Here is a 27,846-nt window from a genome sequence, read left to right as displayed (position 1 = left end):
CCTGAGTCTTAATTCACCTCAAGTACATTTTATGTAATTATTTATTATTCCTTCTTTACCTGCTAATCCCAATATGCTGGTTGGATCTAACTCTTTTGTCCTCCATGTTTTTCATTTCTCTAATTCTTTCATCCTTCATATCTGAAAACTTTATATGTTTTTTCCAATCTGTCTTCTGCTCCACTGAGTGAATTTTTTTCGTGATTTCATCTTAAATTTAATGTTCCCATTGTATTTTTAATTTGGCCACATTCTTTACTGATTCCGTATTATTCCCTCTTTATCACCAGTCACTTTCGTTTTATTTGTTTAGTGTCGTTTTGAATTTTGTTGTGAATATCAATCAGTAATTGTCAAAGATTTATTATTTTATTCCTATAGATGGAGTTTTGTTTTCTTCAATATTATGTACAAGCAAGAGTTGAAATTGTTCTTCTTTTGGAAATTAGTGTGATGTGTGAACAGTTCTCCCATTAAGAAGAGGAAAGAAAGAGAATTCCACACTGACCCTACTTTAGAGTGGCAGCTCTGAGATCTGCCCACTGGAGGGGAGGGCTGCGAGCTCTGCTGGTGCCCTACCCTGTTCCCCTGGGTCCCCTTTCCCAGCTCTTGCTCCCATCCCCATTTCTGCACCCTTGGCTGCTAACAGCTCCACTTGAGACCCTCAGTAGCTTGTCCTTAGACAAATAAGCTTTCTTTTTCCTGGGGAGTGCAGATAAGTACTTGGCAGTTTTTTTAATCTTCCCTTCACTCTTCAGGTGTCAGTAGTGTGAGGGTACAGTGGCCTAGCTACTCTGTTTCAAGTCTGTACAAATTCTAAGTTGTAATGCATGCTCCAGTTTTACCTACAAGATGGGGTGGAAACTAGAACTTTCCCTGGATTTGTACCCTTGCTTGGCTTTTTCTCCTTTCCTATCTACCCCCCTCTCACTTGTTCTTATTGCTTCCTCCTGAGAACAATTCCGAATACATTATTTGTCCCTTGTCTGCACTCAGGGTCTTCTTCTGAGAGAACTTGACCTAAGGATGGTGGGTCTGGGGTCAAGAAGAAGGCAGCATTTGCTGAGGGAGGAAGCCCTGCCAGACCAATCCAGAGTGTCCTCTCTGCCTTAGGGTTCATTTGCTCCCTATTTTGAGAGGCATCAGCAGTGGTTGACTTTTATTATAGCATCTATCTCTTTCATAGAATGGAGAGTTTTGCATCCATCCTGTAGGGCCCCTTAAGATTGATTCCATCTGCTCTGTTTGTGCAAAATTTGCTGGGCATTTCTCACGTGGGGATGGCATTACTCCAAGTTTCTGATCTTTTCACTGGTTTTCTCCTATTTCTGTTAGGTACTGGTTATGATTGTGTTTGTGCAAAAGTATTCACTCACATTACCATCTTACTAGTAAACTCCCCCCAAGAGATTTTTTTTCTTATTGAAAATTTGAGGAAAATATGATTGAAAATGTGCAGTAATGTATAATATATGAATAGAACTGGAGACAGTGTTACTAAAAAGGAACCTTTAACTTATTATTCCAGGAGAATAATTAGGTTTTATTCTAGCTTATGATTAGGATTATTGCTAGCAAATAAAAAAGAAAATATTTATGAAGAGTGTTTGTGCTATGCCCATAATGCCTCTGCCTGTCACAGAATACCATTATTTCAGTTTCCATCTGTAAAGAAGTTACCACCTTATTAAGGTTAAGCAGATGAACCGCCCAATCTTAGTATCCCATTTTACGGTGTGTTGCCTGGGACCACTCCTAATATTTGATACTACATCAGTTAGAATCCAATCAGAAAACAAACCACTCTAGTATCTCAGGTAAAAAAAATAAACATAAGGAGTTAGTTAATCCAGTGGCTAAAAAGTTGGGAAGAAAAACAGGATGGTGAGGCTCATCAGAGAGTGGTAGGAGGAGACCACTAGGGAAGATGACCGCAAGAGATCACTACAGTCCCTTGGGGCTGGAATGACACGGGAAAGGGATGGTATGCAGCAGAATCCAAATATCAGGGAAATCTTACAGGTTCTAGAACCATGTCAGGAGTTGCTCTGTAGGAGTTAGGGCCACAGAAATAGGACATGTCTGGTAAAGAGCTGCAACCATGGAGAAGATATGGCAACTGCTAAAAAATGCCCACACAAGACAGAGAGGAGAGGAGAAGGAAAGAGAGATAAAGGAATAGGAGGGAAAAGAGAGAAGAGGGAAGGGGAGACGGGGAAGGGAGATGGGGTAGAAGGGAGGAGAGAAGAAGGGAAATAATACCTTGATTCTCTTTCTCTTTCTCTTCCTCAAGTCCAACCAGCACTTCCATTAGTCAAACCTAACCGGAAGGTAGTTGGCAAGGGACCTGTGGAAATGCAGCCTAAAGGTGGAAGAATGAGGAATGGACTTGAGAGCAAACAAAACACAATGGTCTATGTGTATATCCTTGTCAAATGCATAGTGCTGTTAGACATTTTTTGATTTACATAAATGCTATCGTGCTATAGATTTTATTCTCTTAACCACTTCTGTTGCTAAGATAGCGACAGAATTGTTGGCCCTGTTGCTCTATGTACACTAATATATACTATAGTATAGATCCACTACAATTTACATGTTTGCTTTCTTAGTGATGGCCACCTACATTGTATTCAGATCCCTGATGCCATAATCAGTGCTGCAAAGAATGCCCTTAAAGAACTTATTTTATGGACTTTATGACAGTTAACTTATGAAGAATGGAATTTTTATGGGTTGGTCTAATCTGAGCTGAGAGCACATACTCATCATTTCAATTGCATGGCTCTACGTACTCATTAGAATTTCTCCAAATATCTGTTAACCATTTAGAATTTTCCTTCTCTGTGTTGCTTTGTCAAACCTTTATTTTTCTAATTTGTTTCCTGTCTTTGAATTTTATTATTGTTTATCTTACAAATCCCTTTAGTATGTTAGCTGTTGATAGCTAGTGGGTTCAATTCATGCAAAAGTCTTTTACAGTGATATTTACAAAAAGTTGATATTTTATGTTTTTTATGAAAACTTTTTGAAATAACAATTCAGTGACTTAAAAAATTGGTGATTTAAAAAGAGTGTTTGCAATGTGTCTTTGGAAGGTATCAGCATTTATAGTAAAATGAAGTTGCAAAAAATGTATGGCTAATTCAAGATTTAGACTGACCTACTTAACAGTTCTTTTTGAAAAGGATTTATTCCTACATTTTGGAAATGTATAAATAACAGTTATTTAAACATCAATATTTGGCTACAGCTAATCTGACAGTATATCTGTGAGAGAGCAGAAATGATACGAATTGAAGACATATACCTCCTTATCCACTTTGAAACTAAAGATAAGGATTATTTGTATTATATATGGGGAAATATACTTTAAACAAAGATATGATATAATTTGTCTCTTTTATGATAATGTATATTTTCTGGAATTACTGATATAGAGATGCAGTTTTTCATCTCAAAGACAAAGCTGTTTTTAGTTGAAAATGATGAACAACTAACCTTACTTTAAAATGATTTCTGTGCATGTCATCTCATTATTGGTACCTCTGTGCTTGCATGATCAGTGCATTAGAACATATCTTGGGCAGCCCTCACTTCCCGACTGCAGTTATATGAGAGATAAGAAAGCATTGAATAACTTTGACCTTTTTTAAGAACATGAAAATATATCACTAGTACTTTCTGTCAAGTTCTTAACTTTTCTTATAAAAGAACATTTGTTTGTAGTTTCTAGTTTTATGTATCAGTACAGTTCTGGGGATTTTTGTTGTTGTTGTTGTTTGTTTGCTTTTTTTGCTTAGGTCACTAATTTTAGCTATATTTATTCCTGAGTACTTATTTGCATAATTAGACTTTTGTAGTTCATTTTATTTTCTAACTCATTATTATCAAGAAAGTATTAATTTTTTAAAACATTGTTAAAAATGAACTTAAAAAGTTTTAAATTTACAGAAAAATTGCAGCTAGTACAGAGGTCCCATACACTCCAAACCCCTGTTTCTCTGTTTATTAATATCTTTCATTAATACATTGAATATAATTAATTACATTTATTTTAATAATAATATGTGTTTTAGAACTTGAATTTTGGAATATTTTATGAATTACAAATTGCGAATTTTGGAAATTTTAGAATTTTGTGAACTCTTAGTATATTCCAAAATTATAGGTCATTTAGATTTTATGCTATTGAGTCAATGTTTGAAATTTATGTTTTTCTAGAAAATTTATTTTGATAAATATTAACACTTTCTAGTCATGCATAGTATGATTAAGTTTTGGTCTTTGTATTATTAATTTATAGGAATAATTTGTATGTTCTGGATAAACATTTGTGTCTGGTATTATATAACCCTTCTTTCTCTCTTACTACGTATGTACCATACGCAGTTTTCTCCGGTAAAGGCATTAGTTCTAGTGCATTTTGGATTTTTCTACATTTTTGTAGCTAGATCTCTTTTGTTTCTCTGCCCTCATCTTCCCACTTTTTCTGTCTGCCTCTGAAGAGACTGTATCTTCTTAAATCTTCTTAGAGAAAATACAGTGCTTTCTCATTTAATTCCACTGAGGTTTTCAAGATGTTAGAATGTTCTTACTCACTTCTGAATTTTGATAGCCATGGGTTTAGGATAAGTGGGATTGGAGTGATGTTTACTCTATACCTTACTCTTTGTACAAGGATTAGGGAGTTCTTAGGAAACGAACTAATTTTTTGGGGATACAAACATCCAATTTCCTTGGTTGATGGAGCATTTGTGTCCCAGAGTAGTGGCCAACAGGGGATATACCATTTGGCTTACAATATAGAGCATGTGTGATCTGAGAAGGTCCTATGAGCAACACAATCTTTGCTCTAATTATCTGCTGCCCCACCTGTTGCTGTGAACGGCACTATCTAAGCTCCTATATGTCATCTTTTCATTTGCACACTAGTTTCTGTTCGCTTTCACCTAATTAGGACACCATCCCAGCAGTTCAGTTCTCCTCCTCCTTCTTGTACTATTCATTTCTCTTTTTCTCTTAGAAGATTCACATCAGCAAATATTTCTCTTGTCTTAAAAAAATAAAATAAAAACCCTCTTGACCTCAAATGCCTCTTCAGTTGGGACCCTAACACTCTGCTTCTTTTGACTGTTAATTTCCTTGATTAGAGTTGCGTCTATTAGCTTACTTCATTTTCTTTTTTCTTTTCTCTCTTTGAATTCACTCAAGTCAGGTTTTGGTCCCATCATTTCTCAAACACTGCTCTTGTCAATGTCATCAGTAACTTCATTCTTGCCAAATGACTCATAACCTATTTGAGTTTTCATCTTAATTAAGTTAGCAGTATTTCATAACAGGTTAGCAGTATTTCATAACAGTTGTTTACCTCCTCCTTGAAAATCTTTTTTTTTTTTCTTTTTTTTTTCAGATAGGTTCTTGCTGTGTTACCCAGGCTGTAGTACAGTGGCGTTATCACAGCTCACTGCAGCCTCAAACTCCCAGGTTCAGGTGATCCTCCCACCTCAGCCTCCTAAGTAGCTGGGACTATAGGCATATGCCACCATGCCTGGCTAATTTTTTTTTTTTTTTTTTTAATAGAGATGGAGTCTCCCTATGTTTCCAAGACTGGTCTTGAACTCCTGGGCTCAAGCAATTCACCTGCCTGAGCCTCCCAAAGTATTGGGGTTACAGGCATGAGCCACTGTGCCTGGCCTGAAAAACTTCTTTGAATTTGTGTCTAGATAGCAGCACTCTGGAATCTTCCATCCGCTTGGCCATTCCTCCCCAGCCTTCTTTGCTGAGCTGGGCTCAGGGCCTAATCCTCACACTTTCTCTCTCCTCCACCTACATAGACTTACTGAGTGGTTTCTCATCCAGCCTCATGCCTTTATATATATATATATACTCTGTTCCAAATTTATATCTTTAGTACATTCCTCTCACCTTTAATGCCTAAATGCTGGGCTTCTCCAATTGCCTTCTTAACGTTTCCATTTTAGTATCAAATAAGCATCTCAAATTTAAAGTATTTGGTCAATAACTAGTCTTATCTGCCTTTTCAAACCTGTGTCTCCTGCAGTCTTTCACATTGTAGGAATTGGTAAGTTTCATCCCTCTGGTTGCTCAGACCATAATCTTTGGATTCATCCTTAACTCTTCTTTTTTTTCACACCTCAAATCCAGTCCACCCGCAAAATCTGTCCACTCTCCTAGAAGTGTGAATCCAAAATGTTCATCACCTCCACGGACGAAGTTCTATATATCTTGCTTCACTTGTTGCAATAAGTTCCTGACTGATTTTCCTGTTTTTCCCTTTGCTCTTTGACCAGTTGATCCTGCACAGCTTACCAGGTTCCTTCCCTGCTCTCATCTCCTGACAGGAGACCTTGTTCAGTCCTCTCCCTACACTGTTCTCCAAGCTTTTCCTAGGATATTTCAGCATATTTTCTCTTCAGGGGCTTTGCCTTTGTTCTTTGCTCTGGCTGGGACATTTTTTTCCTGCTTGTTCTTATCTAACATTTAAACCTCAGCCCACATAGCCTGCAGTCCATATATTTTTCCCCATCTTTATTTTTCTCCAGAGCCTTTATTGCCATCTAGCATTGTATCTATTTTTCTATCTGTTTTTCATCTTCCTCCTCTTACTGGACTTCAGACTTCATGGGTGCAGGGATATTCGTGGGTGTGTTTTTACTCTTCCATCTGAAATGACTGGAGCGATGAGTGCAAGAGATACTCTTTAAACCAGTGAATAATGAAAAATGAGCGACTTTTTTGAGAGAAGTTATTAATTTAATTAATATAGTTACTGGTTTAAAGAAATATATGTATATATGTATTTTTATATATTTAGTTACCGATTTAAACATATTTTTATATATTTAGTTATATATTTAGTTTAGTATTTTTATACATTTAGTTACCGATTTAAACATATATATGTTAGTATATATGTATATATGTTATATGTACATACATACATATATATACACACACACATATATACACATATATATATACCTGGTAAAAGTACGAACCACGTGAAAAGGAAATCTCCTGTGCCTTCTCATCTCCCATTGTTTTATTCTAAAAATGATGTATGTAGATGCAAACATGTTGTCTTTATTCCACTTAAAAAATAATGCACTAACTGTCCTACATGTGGCCAGTTCAGCTGTTGCTTACTTTGGAGATCATTCTTTCTTACATTTACATATATTATACATTAATATATTATATATTAATGTATAATAATATATTATTATTATATTAATATTATATATTAATGTATAATATATATTATTATACATTATACTGTATATTATACAATATAATGTATAATGTATACAATATAATGTATTATATATTATACATTAATGTATAATGGCCAATAATCTCCTATGTGCATATAGCATAAATAGCATTGTTTAGGACTGCATGTACACTGTTTTTAAATGTGTATATGTATATGCACATATATAATGCAATTTCAACCTTTTTCTGGCTGATGGTTGAGTTTCAGTTTCAAGTCAATATGTGACTGTGATCCTTTTTCCTTTCCAGTGCCCACTGTTGATGTCTTTCAGATTTCCACAAAAGAGCGATTTGGATTGGGACATCAGCTGAAAAAGTAAGTTTGCTAAAGTGCAAAAAAATAAATTTCTGCTAAAGAGAACTGAGTTCTCATTTTGTTCATTAAAACAAACAAACAAAAACCTTCTATTCAATAAGAACTTTTTGAAGCAAGTCCCTCAAGGGAGGAAATCATCATGATGCTAAGAGCTGCATTGATAATTTATTAGCAGGGCTCAGTTTTCCACCTGGGCCAGAGTCCTTCTGTTGCTATCCCAGATCCACTCTCTTTCCTCCAGCACCCTGCTCTCTACCTGGGGATGCTGACCTGTGTGGACACAGGCTCTGAGTCCCTAACATGACCAGTGGAGGGAGGAAGGAGAGTAAGATGGAAGTACTTACTGCTCTGGTTTCCTTCCTAGGAGGTCATCCTGAGCCGACCAGTCCTTCCACTGAAGCCTGCTGCTCTGCTCCAGGCTGCAACGTGTACATGACTTTCTCTCTTACTGGGCTCTATTGAGGGCTCCCACTGCTCATTCCTTGGGGCCCAGAGGTGGTATCAGTTTAGCAGCCACCGGCCCTGGACTCCTGCACTATCCCTAATTGCCATTCCTACCGCTTTGAAACATTGGTTTTTTAACTAAACACTTTATTTCCTGTGTGGACCTTGATTTTGTTTTATCATCTTTAAGTCTATTTTATATAAATGTCTATTTTTAAAAAACAGAAAAAGAAAACACTGATAGAGCCGGGATACAATGGCACTAGAAAGAAAAAAAATTGCATCTTAGAAGTAAATAGAGAACACTGATAAATTACAGACACAAGAATTGACTCTCAAATTTTTCTAAAATCAGAAGATCACTGATGTGATCTAAGGCACAGAACTTTGGGACCCACTGGCCTGTGTTTTGGTATGCATCCAGAGGGCTTGTTGTGGTTTTCCCTGAAGAAAATAATGATGCCATCCACATGGTCTCCTTCGCCAGCCTTCCACACAGAGGGAATACAGCTTTCTCTTTGGACATAGTCTAGTTGAGCCTTGATTTCATACGAAGACATAAAGCCACCCCATTTGAACTGAATTTTAAAATTTAGGCACGTACCTCAGTTCGCCATGGTCAGAATATAAACATTAACTTCTATACTTAATATCAGCTTTAAGAATTTGTGTTTATGGAGAATTCCTAGAGGATTATTCTTCCAAATCTACAAATTTAGCTTAAATGTAAATTTGTCAAGAAAGACCATTAGATAATTGTATGCTTAAAGCCTGGTTTAGGCCTTTCATAATGATGCAGTCTATATGATCACTTTTATTTTAATGAATTTAAATTTGGCATCATATGTGGGCTTCTACTAAGCAGTATTCTAAGGGAAAACGTGTTGAAACTATATTTGATATATGAAATAGAGAACTTACTCAGGTCATTTTGCCTGATGTAGGAAGCCACATATATGATATCTAGGATTTTGTACGTATTACAGAGCTCTAGAATTTTCTCAAGTTTTTATGACTTAAATTGAGGCAGTACTACTCAAATGTGAGTTGTGTGCCTACCACATTTGAAAGGAAAAAACATTCTTATAAATTCCCAGTGTTGAATTCAAAGATATGCAAATATAAAATTAGATAATAAACCCTTAATGTTTAGAATTCTGCCTCTCTAAAACTAAATTTAATTTACAATGTGTGTTTAGCGTATTATATAATGTAGTGTTCTCTTATAAGGACTCATAGGATAAATTTTCTCAGTTTTCCATTCTAGGGTCAGGTATGCTTTCCCAGGACACTTGGTTGTGTTTTTGTGATTGGATTTTGTTTCCTGCATTGTGCCCATATCCTGCATGTCTTGGAGATGAGCATGGAGCCTGCCTCCATGATGAGCATAGATGGCATTATCCAAGTTGGGTACCATTTCACCTTGACACATTTTTTTTATACTATGATTTTTTTCCTCACTCAATTTCCTCCCTTGTTTTTATACTGTTCTACTTTGTGTACTTTTGCAAGCCACTTACAAACTTTTATTTTTAAGTGGCATGGAGCTGATCAAAATAAGATAAGATTTACAAAAGTACACAGGTCTAGGAATAAATAGCTTTCTACCCTTAATGGCTTCTGGGTACATGACATAGGCTCAGCAAAAGAAATCGTGTATATAATCCCAACTCTGAGAAATTAAAGAAAGCTATGTGCCTTTTTCACTGTTTAAGTACCTAGTAACATATATAGCATATTTAATTAATATCCATATCCGAGTGATTAATGTTTTCAAAGAATTACTTGCTTTTAGGGATAAATATTAGCTATGTGGAAAGTTTGTTAATATAGATTAGAATTTTTTTATGATCCTTGAGAAATTTTGGTCTGATATGTTTGTTTCCCTAATTATAAATAGTTAGATTTGGCTGTGATCCTTAAGGTCACTGCCAGCCTAAAATCCCATAATTTTAGCAATCTAATTTCATTCTCACGATAATTTATAAAAAGAAACTAAATATAAAGAGGTTATTTTCTTAGAAACATACAGCAAGTTAGGAAGGCAAATTTAGAATCTAGGCCCCTTGTTATCAATTGGTTTTCAGTAAATAAAAGACACTCTTATTTACTGAATAACTTTTTCACAGGAAAATTTTTTTCTGGTGATTTCAGACAGCAGAATAATTTTATCAACAATAGCAACAGCAAATGTTTATGCAGTATGTATTATATGTCATGCACTGTTCTAAGTGTTTAACATATAATAAGACATTTAATCTTTACAACAACTCTATGAAACAGGCCTTGTTACTCTCATATTTCCTAGATGTTGAAACTGAAGCCCAGAGAGGTTGAGCAGCTTGTTCACGGTCACACAGCGAGAAAGTGATAGAGTCAGAATTTGACTCCAAACCAGTACTTATAACGCATAAACTAATCTGCCTCTCATATAATCCTAGATATTCCTTTGCTTGAGATGAGAAATGGAATATGTGTTTGGCATTGAATGAATATTGAGAGAATGTGAAGTCAAAATAGCCTAAAAGAAAAAATATTTATGTATTTTCTCATGGCTGAGCTGACACAGATATCACAGATACAGTGATTCATCTTGTATAGGGTATCCTATCATTCAAAGGCTCAGCATATCACAGACAATGGAAATAATCTTCGACTTTTGTATGACTTTATGTTGAGTCTGCACTGATCAAACCTTAGTTGTGTTTAAGGGGGGAAAATATTGCAGATCTTCAGTTTTCCCTTAAATTTATGTGCAACATAAAATTAGGTATAAATTTTTTGTATGTAGAGCTCCACATTTGTAAAACGAAATTCAATTTACAACTTAAAAGTGCAAATCAAAATAAAATACTTAAAATTCAAATTAATACCATTAACTTGGTTTATGATATTATTTTGCTAAAGCTATTTCACCACCACAATTAGAATATAATACTGACTGCTCTAGTGCATAGTTTTTCGAAATTAACATGTAAAACAGTATGATGTCATCCCTATGTACTTGCTTTTGTCCACTGCCCTGGAACCTTTGTTCACATAGTTGGCCGTGATATCATCTGCTCTTGACGCAATCCAAATGTATACTTTACCTTGAAATTTTTTTCTTTTTTTCCCTACCATCAGCCAATCACTGGCAATGGTAGTAGTTCCTTTTGGTGCCAGCACAATAGTAAACACAAACTCAAATGTAAATACTGAAGTCCCTTCATGGTTCTCTATTATAAGGAGGTGGTTGTTACAACAAATGTGCTCATATGTATACTCCAGATTACCCCTGAAATTAAACACAACATTGAACGTCTTTTAGAAAACACTTAATTTCTTTTGCATCCAAGAACAACTAGGTACCTGGGTATTCAAGTTTAAGAATTACTGATTTTAGATGTTGAATCACACTTTGAATACTAATGTAATATATAAGTGGGAAAATGTTTAGCCATTTTGACCTGTTTGTTTTTTTGTTCCACTTAGCTTATCAAGATTAGGCAAGCACTTGCCATCTTTCTTAAAGAATGGTGCACAGGAGTAGCAATTTTTTATGGGAAGAAAATCTGCTTAATACAAAGGGTTGTGTCAGTGGAAATTTCAAATTAGGTACAGGGAGAAATGATGATCTTATTATTACATTTAAATCCTGCTGAAATTTTGGGTAAAAAAAAATTCAAACATGAATAAAATGTTTCTCGTGCTGACTGAGCGAATTTACTGTGAATTTGGAATCATGGCATCACTTACTGAAGTTTTATTCCCCTTTTCTCACCACTTCCACTGCTAAAAGGACCCCAAAATAATTGAGTATGTAACTGTTTATTCTTCTGAATTTATCAAAACTAGCAGAAAAAAGCCTAAGTGATATACTTTCTGGCGATCTGAGTTAGTTTGTTAAGACCTGAAGGATCCTGAGAACTTAGTAACTGGCGTTGTGCTAAGAGTCACATCTGTCCCTTTTGAATAGCGTGTGTTATACATATGAAAACCCGTATTTGATAATATACGTACTACTACTCTGTCACTTGTATCTATGCTAACTTGGGCAGATTTCGTTCTCTTATTTGTGAAATGTGTGGAATAACAACTACTTGCTGGGGTACTCTGAAAATTAGAGGCAAAAATGTGCATATAACATTTCTGTTTTACTCTGTGACATATTGTAAGTGGAAAACAAATATTGGTATCATTTTCCTGATCCCAAAGCAATGTGTTAGAAATAACTGAAAAGAGCGTGAAAAACAGACAATCCTGAAGTTATTTTTGAAGAAAAAGAAACACATTTAATTTATTGCATGCTTGATGTTTAATTGTAAAATTTCATGTCTACTTAAGTATTAGTGTTGAGGGCCACTGCCATGTGGAAAATGGAGATACAGAGAAGCCATCCAAGCCCAGGACCTTTCCCAAATAAGAACACTGTGTCCAAGTCCACAGTTGACATTCCGGAATTCTTTACCATAAAGCACTGATGGAGTGATTTTGACGTAGAAAATATCGACATTAGGAGTTACCAACATTCTGCCTTATGATATTAACTAAACAAACTTAAGGATACCCAGTTTTTAAAATTTAGTATAGTATCTTCAAAGGTGAATAGGCTGTGTTGAAGATAGAATTTGCTGACCACATATTTCTACGTAGAGCCAGTTCTGTGTGTTTTCTTTTTATGTATGATTTTATAGCTTTGCTTTCCTTTTCATGAAGAAGATATCGAAGCAAGTCAAGTAAAAAGAAAATGGCTTTACTTCTATCTTAATAAATAGCATTATAATTAGTAACAAAAATTTTCTTAAAAATTGATTTTCTAGCACCAACAAAAAATTTAGATTTTTTTTGCCACTTCAGCTCAAGTTGTTGATCCTGAAGGCCGTCTTTATAATTCTCTTTATATCTTTATTCTTCTATCATTTGAATTATCATATCCTGGTAATATTGTAATTTAATTATTTAAATAAATAGTAATCATTATCATTTACTGTGATATAACCAGTCACAGTAAAGTTCTGCTAATTTGCTATATGATGCTTTCCTACATATGAAAAATCTTGTATGATTCTAAATTAGCATCTCACTGATTTCTGTGTGTTTGCTTTTATTTGATAAATGCATTTTCTACATAATAAATACAGTAACATTAATTGAAATTGCCTTGGAATGGTGATAACAGAATTACCTTTGGATTGACAGAATCATGCAGACATTTGTTACACAGCAGTGGAAACAGAGCAAAGAAAAATCCAATTGCCTGCACAATAAAAAGTTGTCAGAGAAGAAAGTGAAGTCTCCCCTGCATTTATTTTCTACTTTGCGCAGGTTGGTAACAGGCAACTTCGTCATTGTCTTACTAAATGTTGAGTGTGTGATGTAGTTCATGCTTACAGCATTCTTTCTATAGTGTTGGCATCTGTTTATTTTCTTTATAACCTCTAAGAAAAGACTGAGTTAGATGCATTCCATCAAAAACATATTCATTTCTATGTTTAGAGTTTTTATTAATATTTATTTAACATTGGTTACATTTGCTAAAGTTACATTCTTTGCTTTCTAATCACCTAGAGTTTTTCCTACCAAAATTAGTTTCATTATAGGGCTTTGGGATAGATAGGAGGGAAAAAAAATCTTAGAACCTTTTTTTTGCTTTTCAGGAAAAATGGGATTCAAGTCCTGTGATCATTCTGCACATACCTTTGATTTCAGTTTTGACTGGGTAGGCTGTATTAAAATGAGGTGGTAGAATATTTATTAGCACAGTCGAGTTTGAGCATGACAAGCTTTCTTCATGGTCTGATGTACCTGTGCTTTGCCCTGTATTAATTGTTGTTCAATTTTGAAGGTCGCCAAGTTATCCTCCCCCTGGTTGTGGCAAAAGCAAATCCAAACTGAAATCTGAGCAGGACGGAATCTCCAAAACGCATAAGCTGCTGCGGAGGACTTGTTCCAGCACAGTCAAGACTGATGATGTGTGTGTCACAAAGTCACACAGGACCTTTGGCCGCTCCTTGTCCAGCGATCCTAGGGCGGAGCAGGCTATGACAGCAATTAAATCGCACAAACTTTTGAACCGTCCTTGCCCTGCAGCTGTTAAGTCAGAGGAATGCCTAACTCTAAAGTCGCATAAACTATTGACTCGATCTTGTTCTGGAGATCCGCGATGTGAGCACAACACAAACTTGAAGCCCCACAAACTGTTAAGCAGGTCTTACTCTAGTAATCTCAGAATGGAAGAATTGTATGGACTGAAAAATCACAAATTGCTCAGCAAGTCCTACTCCAGTGCCCCCAAGTCATCCAAAACTGAGCTTTTCAAGGAACCTAACGCAGAGGGCAGGAGGCTCTCTCTTACCTCAGGGCTTATTGGTATCCTAACACCATCTTCATCTTCATCTTCTCAGCTTGCTGTGCGTAAATATTTTCATCTTGAGTTCTTAAATGTTAGCTAAGGTGCAGTAGAATTTTTTTTTTCTTATAAGATCTGGTGGAGAAAAGAAGCAAAACTTTGTTTTAATTTACTGTTTTTTAAAATCTTTTTGGATATTGTTTTGCATCCCATACATTTGCAACTGGCAATGAAATGTAAGCCTTAGTTCTGAAAAAAAATAAATGTAGCTATTCATTTGAAGTCCAGTTCAAATTCTTGTCATAGTAACAAATGCTACTAAAAACAGAAGGAAATGCATTGGATTCACAAAGCCCTTACTTATTAAATAAGCATATAATTTTAATGTTTCATTAAGTAGGTGTATCTAATCTCTGGTCTTCTCACATCAGTGGTGGAGGACCACATTTTTCTTGTGGTTAAATTGAGAATAATTCCCTTTCAATTATATATAAGAGCACTCTGCCCATGCATGTTTTTACCTGTGGAGAGAGGCAACATTTACCAGTTTATCCCAGAGCCTCACTTAAAGTTGTTCTTAGTGTCCATTTTATACTGAAGTCACTTTATGCTGTAGCCGTTTTTGGGGGACATGGGACCAGAAGATGACTTTAATAATTTAAGTCCTTTTGATGCTATTTATCAAGAGTAACTCTTACACAAAATTTATCACTAGCATGATTGGCATGATAGCCAAGTTCATGCTAGTGATAAATTCATAGACCTATCTTATGTATATTATTAACATATTCAAAATAGTTGATGAAAAGTTTTGTTTCCTTTTGCTAAATATATATGTGTGTATGTTGGGGGTGTGTGTTTAGCTCTAACCATTAATGTGTAAACACTCAGCAAGAGATGAAATTGAAAAAAATAAGATCTGTTTCAGGAAAGTAATGTTATTCTTATATAGGTTTATTTCTAAAATTAAATTATAAACTATACTGTATATTTATTTTCTGAAAAGTTGAGTATGTTGACAATTTCACATGAGCATCCTAGAAGCCCATTCCTACTCAAACATACGTTTTAAGGACATAGAGCAAATAATGTAGAACAACTGCACAGTGGAATGTTTCCCATGTTAGCTTCATCCAAGAAAGATCATTTCAGACATTCTGTAAAAGAAAATGCCTTAATAACCTCCGATATGGCTAAGCATAATACATAGTTTTCTGTTATGACACTTTCAGTAGCTGTCTAATATTTCTTTGGAGGAATAATTGTATCTGATTGTAAAATAAGACTGAAGTCTCCTAATGAAGAGGTATGAGCATTTGCTGATTAGTAACAGACAAATGAGTTTTTGTGATCATGTAAAGATGCCAGTAATTTTTGCTAGAAGATCAGCAGCTAAGAGTGCTGTTCATTTACTGTAGGCAAAAATTGCATTAGTAATGGTAGAAAGGGTATTTATAATAGAGTGAATAAAAAAGTTTTTAATTTTGATGTCATCAGTGACTCAATTCATATTTCATGTGATCTTAGATCACTTTCGTATTCACTATTGCAAAGAGTAAAAGGCTGTAATTTATACATTTTTACATTTAAAAAAATATTATTTTTTTTTACTTTGCTTGTTATAGCCAAATGGTGCAAAATGCATTCCAGTACGAGACCGTGGCTTCCTGGTGCAGGTATGAGCCAAAACTCTATCCATTGTACAAATATTTTAGTTCTTACTGGGTTTTTAAATCATTTATGAGCTTGTCTTAATTATTTTTCCTTACTGTTTTATTCAGACAATTGAGTTTGCTGAACAGCGGATCCCTGTATTAAATGAATATTGTGTGGTTTGTGATGAGCCACATGTGTTTCAAAATGGCCCTATGCTTAGGGTAAGTTCTTGCTGATAGAATGTTAGTGTTGGTTTAGAATATAGAAATATAGAAAAGGTTTGAAATATAAAAATAAGTAAATAAATGCAGTTTAAAGCAAATACTCTTTATTGAGCAAATTACTTACATATAATTTTGACAAAATGAATTAGTATTACTTCTAAAGTAGCCTGTGAAAGAGCAGTTAGTTTGATATTAGGAAAATGTTTCGTATTATATTTTTTACATATGTTTATCTAACAGCTATTTATCCATCTACACCTATATCAACGTTAAGCATCTTAAATTGTGGAATTTTGAAGAACCAGTGTTTACAAGGTTATGTGACAAGGATGCTTAGGCAGTGTCCCTTCAAAACTCCACAATTTAAGATGCTGAATATGTGAGAGGAGAGTCTTGGTCCTATGCCAGTTAAAAGAGGTACACAGTAGTAGAGAGAGGATCAGAATAAAGATTTCCAAAGATGCTAACATCCTGACACATTTGGGATATTATCAAAGGAGTATGAAAATAAGAATCAGTGTATACGTGCATTTTGGAGAGAACGATTCAATTTTAAAATGATTTTTTTTTGCAATTTTTATTGCTAAAATATAATTTATAAGTCACTACTTAAAGTATACAATTCAGTGGTTTTTCATATATTCACAATATTATATAACCATTACCGCTATTTAATTCCAGAAAATGGAATTTCCATTATCCCCAAAAGAAATATTCTGTTACCAGTCACTCCCAATTTCCGCCTCCTGTCATCCCCTGGCAATTATGAACCTGTTTTCTGTTTCTATGGATTTGGTCATTCTGGATATTTGATATGAATGGAATTGTACAGTATGTGGGCTTTTGTTTCTGACTTCTTTCACTTATTATAATGTTTTCAAGGCCCATCCATATAGCATATGTGAGTACTTTTATTTCTTTTTATGGCAGAATAATATACATTTTATGCATATACCACATTTGTTTATCCAGTCATCAGTGGATGGAATTGCTAGAACATATGTTAACTCTGTTTAACTTTTTGAGGAACAGCCAAACCTGTTTCAACAGTGGCTGCATAATTTTACATTTCCACTGGCAATGTATGACAGTTACAGTCTCTATACGTCTTCCCCACGTATTATTCTCTATTTATTATTATTTTTAATAATTATAGCCATGCTAGTATGTGTGAAGCAGTTTCTTTTTTTTTTTTTTTTTTTTTTTTTGAGACAGAGTCTCGCTTTGTTGCCCAGGCTGGAGTGCAGTGGCGTGATCTCGGCTCACTGCAAGCTCTGCCTTCTGGGTTCATGCCATTCTCCTGCCTCAGCCTCCCGAGTAGCTGGGACTACAGGCGCCCGCCACCACGCCCGGCTGATTTTTTGTATTTTTTTAGTAGAGACAGGGTTTCACTGTGTTGGCCAGGATGGTCTCGATCTCTTGACCTTGTGATCCACCAACCTCGGCCTCCCAAAGTGTTGGAATTACAGGCGTGAGCCACCACGCCTGGCCTGAGCCACCGCACCCGGCCGAAGCAGTTTCTTATTGTGGTTTTCTTATGCACTTCCCTGATGACTGACTAAAAGATACTAAAATATTTTGATTTTCTGCTAAAAAATTTTGAGCATCTTTTCATGTGCTTATTGGCCATTTGCATGTCTTTGGAGAAATGCCTATTTAAACCCTTTTCATATTTTTAAATTGGGTTATTTGTATTCTTATTCATGAGTTGTAAGAGTTCTTTATGTATTCTGAATACTTTATCCTTACCACATATATGATTTGCAATTATTTTCTTCTATTTTGTAGTTTGTCATTTCATTTTTTAAAGGTAATCTTTGACACACACAAGTTTTTAATTTTGATGAAGTCTTATTTATCAATTTTTTCTTTTGTTACTTGTGTTTTTGATGTTGCGTCTAAAAAGTAATTGCCTAATTCAAAGTCACACAGTGCACTTATGTTTCCCTCTAAGAATTTCATGATTTATGTCTTACATTTAAGTCACAATACTTTTTGAGTTAATTTTTGTATACGGTGTTAGGTTGGGGTCCAAAGTCATTCTTTTGCATGTAGATACCCAGTTGTCTCAGCACCATTCTTTGAAAAGACTATTTTTTCTCTACTGAATGATCTTGGCACCCTCGTTGAAAATTATTTGACTATAGATGTTTTGGTTTATTTCTGGACTCTCAAGTCTTTTTCCACTGATCTGCATGTCTGTCCTTAGGCCAGTACCACATTGTCTTGATTAATGTTGCTTTATAGTAAGTTTGGAATCAAGAGGCACAAATCCTTTGTTTGTGTTTTATAAGATTGCATTGACTGTTTGGGGTCTCTTGCATTTCTCTATCAGTTCTGCGGTTCATTTGTCCATTTCTGCAAAAAGGCAGTTGGAATTTTGATAGGGTTGCATTGGTATTGTAAATCGGTTTGAAGACTATTGCCATTGGCTATAGACTTGTTGTGTTCCTCCCAGAATTCATACATTGAAATCCTAACTCCCATGTGATGGTGTTAGGAGATGGGTTGTTTGGAAGGCGATTGGGTCATGAGGGTGGTGCCCTCATGAACAGGAATAGTGCCTTTGTAATAGAGCACAAAGAGCTCTCTCAGTCCTCTACCATGAAAGGACACAGCAAGAAGATCAATTTGTGGCCTTACTGTCACTCTGGTCTATGAATCAGCAGATGGGCCCTCATCAGGCACTGAATCTCCTGACATCTTTATCTTCCAAGCCTTCAAAACTGTGAGAAATAAATATGTGTTGTTATAAGCCACCCAGCCTATGGTATTCGATTACAGCAGCCGGAATAGACCAAGACATCATCTTAACAATATTAACCTTTCCAATTCATGTACAGCAGATCGTTTTATTTATTTAGGCTTTTAAAATTTTATTTTAATGCTATTTTGTAGTTTTCAGCATTCAAGTCTTACACTTCCTTGGATAAGTTTGTTTTTAAGCATTTTATTATTTTTGATGTTACTGTAAATTAAGTTGCTTTATTCCATTTTCAGAACGTTCTTTGCTATTATATAGAAATAGAAGTTATTTTTGCATGTTAATCTTTTATACTGCAACATTGCTGAACTTATTTATTAGCTCTATTAAGTTATTTTTGGATTCTTTGTTTCTCTGTATAAAATTATGTCTCTTGCAAATAGAGTTTCACTTTTTCCTTTTTAATCAGGATGCCTTTTATTACTTTTTGTTATCTAATGTGCTTGACTAGAACCTCAATACAAGACTGATTAGAAGTGGCAAGAAAAGAAATTTTTATCTTGTGATTTAGGGGGAAAATGTTCAGCCTTTCACTGTTTGTTGGGGATTTTTCATAGATGCCACTTACCAGGTTGAGAAAAATCCCCTTCTAGTCCTAGTTGTTAGGTGGTTTTATAATCATGAAAGCATTTTTGTTGGTTTTTGTTTTTCTATGTCTCTTGATACTACTATGTTTTTTTTTATTCTATTAATATGATGTATTACACTGATTTTTTGATATGCACTAACAACTATCTGGGCCTGGAGATTTCTGTTTTAGTTTTTTTTTTTTTTTTTTTTGAAACAGGGGTCTTACTCTGTCACTCATGTTGGAGTGCAGTGGTGCAAACATGGCTCACTGCAACCTCAACCTTCTGGGCTTAAGTGATCCTCCCACCTCAGCCTCCTGAGTAGCTGGGACTACAGGTACATGCCACCATGCCCAGCTAATTTTTAAAATTTTTTGTAGAAATGGGGTGTCACCATGTTGCCAAGGCTGGTCTTGAACTCCTGGGCTCAAGGAATCCTCCTGCCTTAGCCTCTCAAAGTGTTAGGATTACAGGTGTGAGCCATCACACCTGGTGAAAAAATTTTAATTTATGAATTCAATTTCTTTATTAGTTATAGGGCTATCCAAATTATATATATATTTTTTTGAGATGGAGTTTTTCTTTTGTTGCCCTGGCATGATCTCGGCTCACTGCAACCTCTGCCTCCCGGGTTCAAGCGATTCTCCTGCCTCAGCCTCCGAGTAGCTGGGATTACGGGCATGCACCACCACACCTGGCTAATTTTGTGTTTTTATTAGAGACGGGGTTTCTTCGTGTTGGTCAGTCTGGTCTCAAACTCCTGACCTCAGGTGATCCGCCCGCCTCGGCCTTCCAAAGTGATGGGATTACAGGCGTGAGCCACCATGCTAGGCCTCAAATTATCCATTTTATTTTGGGTGAAATGTGATAGTTTGTGCTTTTAGAGGAATTGGTCCATTTTGTCTCAGATGTCAAATTTATGTGAGTAATTTATTAGTATTCTCTTATTATCCTTTTGATGTCTGCAGAGTTTTAGTGATACTCTTTGTTTCATTCCTGATGTTGAACATTTGTATCATCTCTCTGTCAGTCCTGCTACAGGCTTGTGGATTTTAGTTACCTTTTCAAAGAACAGATTCTTCGTTTCATTGAATTTCTCTATTTTCTCTTTCAAATTCATTTATTCTTTGTTACCATTATGAAAGTGGGGGTATTGAAGGCTCTGACTATTATTGTTGAATTGTTTTTACCTTCAGTTCTTTCAATATTTGATTCATGTATTTTGGGAAATCTATTGCTGGATACGTATATGTTTATAAGTGTTTTATCTTCTTGATGTTTTGACTCTTTTTTCATGTTCTTCTTTGTCTCTAATAGCAATTTTTGTCTTCAAGTCTATTTTGTCTGATTAGTGTAACCACTGCAGCTCTCTATTGGTTATTATTTGCATGGAATATCTTTTTTCATGCTTATGTTTTTATCCTATTAATGTCTTTAAAACTAAAGTGAATCTCTTGTTGATAGCAAATTGTTGATCTTGGTTTTAAATACTTGCTAATCTTTTTACTTAAACATAATTACTAATAAGGAAAGACTTCTGCTATTTTGCTATTCATTTTCTATTTGTATTATGTCTATTTTGTTCCTCTGCTTCTCCCTTACTGCCTTCTTTTGTGTGTTTAATAGGTATTTTCTAGTGTACCATTTTAATTCCCATGTTGTAGCTTTTCAGTTTGTTTTCTTAGTGATTGCTCTAGGGATTACAGTTAACATCCTAATTTCTAAAAATCTAGTTTGGATTAATACCAACTTGATTTTTTTTTTAATAAGAGACAGATCTTGCTCTGTCCCCTAGACCGGAGTACAGTGGTGCTGATCATAGCTCACTGAAGCCTCCAACTTCTGGGCTTAAGTGATCTTCCTACTTGCATCACCCTCGCAAGTAACCAGGACTGCAGGCACAAGCCACTATGCCTGGCTAATCTTTAAAAAAGTTTTTTGTAGAGATGGGGTTTCACTATGTTGAGCAGGCTAGTCTTGAAGTCCAGGCCTCAAATGATTCTCCCTTCTCCCAAAGTACTGAGATTATAGGCATGAGCCACTGTACCCAGCCTTAATAATATATAAAAACTTTGCTCCTACATAGTTTCAACTCCACTCCCAGAGTGGAAGTACGTGTAAATGCTGTTATATATAAATATGTAAGTTATATCTTTATATTATGTGCCCATCAACATAAATTTATGATTATTGCTTTATGCAGTTATTTTCCAAACCAGAAAATATCAGGAAAAAAAATCCAAGTCAAATGTATCAATGTATTATATCTGTGTTTAAAATTTAAAAATATATATATTTGTGTGCAGTCCTTTGTATTTACCTGTATGCATGGTTACCTTTACCCAAGCTCTTTATCTCTTTGTGTGGACTATGTAGTGTCCTTTCCATTTTAATCTGAAGAACTCCCTTCATTAATTCCTATGGGAAATCTCTGCAAATGATGAACTCTGTTGGTTTTTACCTGGGAGTGTTTTAATTTCTCCTTTATTGTTTGAAGGATAGTTATGCTGGGTATAGAATTCATGGTTGGAAATTTCTGTGTGTGATGGAGGAGGATTTGTGCTGTTTTCAGCATTTTGAGTATGTCATCCTGCTGCCTTTGGGTATTTGTGGTTTCCCATGAAAAATGACCTGTTTTCTTGTTGAGGATTCCTTGTTATGTGATGAATTGCTTCTCTCGCTGATTTCAAGATTTCTTCTTTGTCTTTGGTTTTTGGCATCTGGATTTTGATGTGTCTAAGTGCCTCTTTAAATTTATCCTATTTGGGGTTAATTGGGTTTCTTGGAAGTGTAGATTAATTTTTTTCTAATGAATTTGAGATGTTTTAAGCCATATTTATTCAAATATTCCTCTTGCAATTTTTCTCTCCTCTTTCCTTCTGGAATTTCCATTATCTGTATGTTTGTATGCTTGATGGTGCCCCATAGATCTCTTACACTTTGTTCATTTTTTTTCATTTTATTATTCTTCCTATTCCTTAGATTAGTTTATCTCAATGGACCTATCTTCAAGTTCACTGATTCTTTTTTCTGCCTGCTCAAATCTGATTTTTTATTTCAGTAATTGTACTTTTCAACTCCAGAGTTTGTTTTATTTTTATAAATTCTATAAATTGATACTCTCTGTTGACATTGTCTTTTCTTCATTTATTTAGATATGATATTCTTTAGCTCTTGAACGTTTTAAGTACAGCCAGTTTAAAGTTTGTGTCTAGTAAATTTAACATCTATGCTTTCCTTGGGCCCCTTCCTATTAGTTGCTTTTTACCCTGTGAATAGGTCTTACTTTCTTATTTCTTTGCATGCCTTTTTTATTTTTTTATTGAAAACTGGACATTTTAAATACAATAATTCTGGAACTCTGGGATTTAGATCTCGCCAAACTGTTTTGGCAGTCCTTAGCCTTCATTCCTGCTTGTACAGAGTGTTAAGATCAGCCAGAGGTGAGATTTAAGGCCTTCTAAAGTCTTTCTTGAGCATGCACACAGTCATGGGCAAGCATATGGCCTTCCGGATTTCCAGAAATATATGTGAGTTTTTTATAGTCCTTATGGACATCTCTTTTCCCAATCCTTTCTTCTAAGCTTTTTGATTATTCTGTCGTTTGCCTCAGTTGTTATCTGTTGCCTCACACAACTAAAACGCTTACTGTAAATGTTTTCAATCCCCACTCCAGGTAATGGTTTAGTACTGGGTGAGTTCCAAGTCAGGCAGAAATAAAGACAAGTGTTTTCAGTGTGTCTTCCAGAGAACTATCAGACAGCTCTTTGTGAATCAGTTCCGTTCTGCTCCCTCTATTATTGGAAATACAGGGCATTGTTTTTAAGGCTACCACTGAGCTGGCGAATGGAAGATTGGATTAGGGTAAATTTAACCCTTTTCCCATTTGCCCCAACAATACTTGCCAGCAGCACTTGCGGTTACAGTGTTTACCCGGAGATAACTTTGCCATGAAATCTGTCGCTTTTGTTATTATTTCTGCATGGCTCTAGTATATCTACTTTGGAAACAAAATACATCATTCTACTTATAGCATTTTGGTTTTAGTGGTGGTATTTCCATTTACAAAATATAGTAGTAATTCCTGATCACTGTACATGTCGAATCCTAGAAAATACAGCATTTGTACGCATAATGTTAACATTGTTCTAGAACAGCGGTTGACTGAAGATTCATTTGATGAATCTGATTTTTCAGAAATAGAGGATTCTAATGATTCAGACGATTCTGATGTTAGTTCTGTTTAGAAATAGCTCCGAGAACAGTTTTTATATTTTATTTTCACATTGATTGAAAATCAGATTTGCTTCAGCCTCAAAGAGTGCGTTTACGTAGAGTTAAATAAGTGCTGACAACGAGCTGCAGCTTTTTTTTTTTTTTCCAAAATGGAAAAAAGGTTAAATGTCACAAGTTTTACAGTTCTTACCAAGATTCAGCTGTTGATCCTGAGTAAGTACTCCTTGGGTTGCTGCAAGTTTTAAAATTAATTTCCAGAATACCAAAAGAGTTGACTCAGGCCATTTTTGCCAGTTTCTTTTAAAGATTTTATAGAGAGGTGGAAGTTTGGGTTCCTCACTCAGCTTTTTTGCTGATATCATTCCTTATTTCAAAGTTTTAAACAAGCAAGTTCATTGTACCATATCTGCATAGTATTCAAGGTCCAGCTTTTGAGTTAAGAAATAATAAAATATAGATAAATATGAAAATAATGATTGAGCTAATATCTATCATAGTTAACAGAAGAAAGGAGGTTATTGAGGGTTGTGTGCCAGGCACTGTGGGTAGATATTTGGCCTATTATTTTTTTATTTGATCATCATACAACTCTTGTGGTTTAGGTACTTTTGCTTTCATGCTGCAAATAGGGAGACTAAGATTTATAGAGGTTAAGCAGTTTGTTCAACATCACCCGGAAAATATAGGTAGAAGTTTGGCTTTGAACCTAATTCTCTCTGACTTTAAAACTGCATCACAAACATTTAATTTAATATTTGATAAGTAGAAGGCACCATGCTAGATTCTGTTACACTTTTTAAAGGAAACCTGTCTTGCCTTTTGGAATATATGTTTGAAAAGATAAAACACAAAACTTGGAAAGCAATAATTTTATTAGAACTTTTTTGTATTTCAAGATTTATACTTTTAAAAAACATGTCTTGTAGCCATTTAAGAACACAATCATCTGTCAGATATTTTATTTTATTTGCTTAAGGGAGACAATCCGTGTACTATTTTTTTGCCAGTCAACTTTTCTCTCAGAGATATGTTATTCTGAAACCAAAATCAACTAAATCAGCATTTAATTATGAAATAACTGCAATTTTGTCATTTCCATTTGTTACAAGGAAGTGTGTCCTTATGATGAGAATAGGGGGAATTCTCTGGTCATCTCAACCTGCCCCACTTAGATGCTGTGTTTTCACTTTGTCAGTACTCACCTGTTGATATTGATCTATTGGTTGTTCCATAGCATTGCCATTTCTACCACAGAAGATAATAGTAATGTTATCAAAAGTAAATGCTTTTTGCATGTTTTTTATGTGATCTGGGTGTTCACAGTTCTTTATGTGGATTTTCAAGTGTAATCCTCTTAATAACTCTCTGAGGTATATATTATTACTATTCTCACTTTATGGTGAGAAAAATAGTAATTTGTTCAGTGTTACTGTGCTAGTAAGTAATAGAGATAGGCTTCTAATACTGACAAAATGGCACCAGGCAGAGGTTCCTACTCTTGACTTGTGGACTTGAATTGACTACATTTATGTTCTGGAAATGTACCACACACATTGTTGGGAGTTCACTGTTTGTGGTTTAATTGTGGGCAATTCATTCCTATAGTAAGTAGGGGAAATATTATAGTTACTGTTAGTATTCTTGGTGTCTCACTCCAAATTTTGTTTGACTTTATCTATATCTGCAACAATAAATATTGCTATATTTTTCTAAAAGTGGCCGTGCTTTTTTATAAGCAAGAGAGAAAACATTTTCTAAATAAATATGGATGATTATCAGATGGTTTATTGTTGCTGTGATGCAGACTGATACCTAAGGAAATCAGAAAACTTTCTTAAATAGTAAGATAAGTGACGTAGGAAATCAGATGAGGAAATGAAAATTAAAGAAACTTTTCATGTTGAAAGGAAGAGAGACAGACACAGGAAGAACTATCTCTTGATTCTGTGAAACAGATATTTTACCTAAGTTGGTCCCACTAATTTTTTTCTATATCTTACTTGTATTTACATTGCAATATATTTTGCTGTAAATTCAAGAGTAATGTATAAAAATAATGTATAATTTATTATGGGGTATTAACCAATTAACTGATTCATTGACCATTATTGAGCCCATCTGACACATTACAGTCTGTAGTTAAGTCCCAGAGACATAAAGAGTGTAAGTTATAACCCACTGGTGATTAAACAGGTTAAATAAAACTCAGGTTTCTATAGAATTCTATGCCTATTCTATTACATTTGCATTTGTTAGATCTCGCTTTCCAAAGTTAGACTGTCCCATGTTTTTTTTTTCTTTAAGCCTGATTGTTTTTTAGATGACATAAATCCTCTTTAACCTTTATTCACCAAAAGTCCTAAAATTTTAGTCACTGCTTTTATACTATCTGTCACTCCATTCAGAGGTCTAGGTTAGCATGTCGCACTCTCTGCAATACAGGGAACTAAACTACTTACTTACTTGAAACTCCCTGCTGCTCCTTCTTCGCTTTTGTTTACAAAAATTATAAATGTCACTCTCAGATTTGAGTCCTGACACATAACATTTTGCATCTGCATAACGCTCACATTAACATCACAAGAATTGTTCAGGAAGTCCTGGATTTTCAATTTAAAAGTGTCATTTATACTCTCATCACAAAACCAAACCAAAACCAAATGCATAGTTCTCTCCATTGTGGAATCAACTAGAGTGTTAATGCAGCAAATTGTTTTAGAGATGCTTTTTAAATGTAGTTTGTGTCTTCAGGTTGTTTTTGAAAAACAATAAAACAAGGACTTATTGTCAGAAATGCCAGTTTTATCAGCCTCTAAATTCCTAATGCCCTTTTCTGTTATACTCACCTTAATCACCTCAATCGTGGATTGGTATAATGGTGTGAACTGCTGAACTCTGCTAGAGAAAACCATGTGGTTATGTGAATAACAGTTCCTGCAAAGCTGGGCTTCTGTCTTTGATACTTGGTAATCGTTCTATGTGTCCTTGATTAATAGACTTTCTCATTTCCCACATCAACATGTGATATGAGAATTATGATCTCATTCTCTTCTCCTATCATGTGAAATGTCCTGGATTACTTGCTCTGAGTGGTTTGACAAGGCATGAGATTCCAGTCTGCTGATTCCCAAATATGTTTGCACATGTCTGTCACCCACTTAGAGTAATGCTCATTCTTACTGAAGCAAAGCCAACTGAGAAACTCTGAGAATCTATATTTTTGTGTATCCGGCATTAAGCAGATGTTTGTAACTAAGGTTCTTATTTTCCAAGTGAAATTAACAACACCCAGTTATAATTTGGTCCAGTTTTAGGTGTTAACCAAAAAATGACTGAGGCAGGTCTCAGTCGATAAAGATTTATTTAGCCACGGTTGAGGATGGGAGATCCAGGGAGATCAAAAACGTGTCTGTGACCCTTTTCCAAAAGGGATTTTGGGAACTTCAGTATTTAAAGGGGAAAGAGCAAGCAGGAGGGAAGAAGAGGAAGGGCAGGCAGTGAGGCAAATGGTTACATTCTTAGGAGGTTCTGATTAGCCTCAGTAAATCTACATTTTATATGTGAAAAGAGGGAGTAGAGGAAAAAGTTACGTATTAATCACAGGGTAGGCACAAGGATGTCTCTGGTCTTGGTCCTTGCTCTCGCCCTGTGAAGATAAGCTAATAATTGACGTTGTCAGGATGAGATTCAGCAGAACTTGGTTTTAGGGCTAGTTTATAGTGGGTATGTCTCCTGAAAGATTTGGGGGCTTCAAGGAATTTCCTTGTGAGGGAGGCCATCTGGGGAGATGTGTGACCTTCTATTGTTGTGGAAACCTGTCTCATGGGTGAGGCTATGACACAGAGCTGTGAAATTATAGCTATCCGTTTGGGAACAAAAGGAAAGCAGTATGGCCTGACTCAGTTCCCAAACTTAACTTTCCCTTTGGCATAGTGAGTTTGGGAGTCCCAAGATTTGATTCTGTTTTCTTTCACAAAGACATTCCCATGAAAATTGATGAGCAACTG

At 35.2% G+C, this 27,846-nt stretch overlaps 1 protein-coding gene across 7 annotated transcripts in view; it reads left to right on the top strand.

The window, feature by feature from the left end:
• PARP8 (poly(ADP-ribose) polymerase family member 8) overlaps positions 1-27,846 on the top strand; it is a 182,044-nt gene that overhangs the window by 116,074 nt on the left and 38,124 nt on the right. For all 7 annotated transcript variants that reach the window (XM_063700756.1, XM_063700754.1, XM_031003421.3 and 4 more), the window contains 5 exons: positions 7,549-7,615; positions 13,241-13,366; positions 13,887-14,451; positions 16,016-16,066; positions 16,172-16,267. In XM_063700756.1, the coding sequence (XP_063556826.1) occupies positions 7,549-7,615; positions 13,241-13,366; positions 13,887-14,451; positions 16,016-16,066; positions 16,172-16,267 (905 nt within the window). The remainder of the gene's footprint in view (positions 1-7,548; positions 7,616-13,240; positions 13,367-13,886; positions 14,452-16,015; positions 16,067-16,171; positions 16,268-27,846) is intronic.

This window comes from Gorilla gorilla, chromosome 19, assembly GCF_029281585.2.
Source record: "Gorilla gorilla gorilla isolate KB3781 chromosome 19, NHGRI_mGorGor1-v2.1_pri, whole genome shotgun sequence".
In the NCBI taxonomy this organism is placed as follows: Eukaryota; Metazoa; Chordata; class Mammalia; order Primates; family Hominidae; genus Gorilla; species Gorilla gorilla.
Note: the sequence above shows the minus strand (reverse complement) of the source record. Positions and strands in the feature narration are given on the sequence as shown.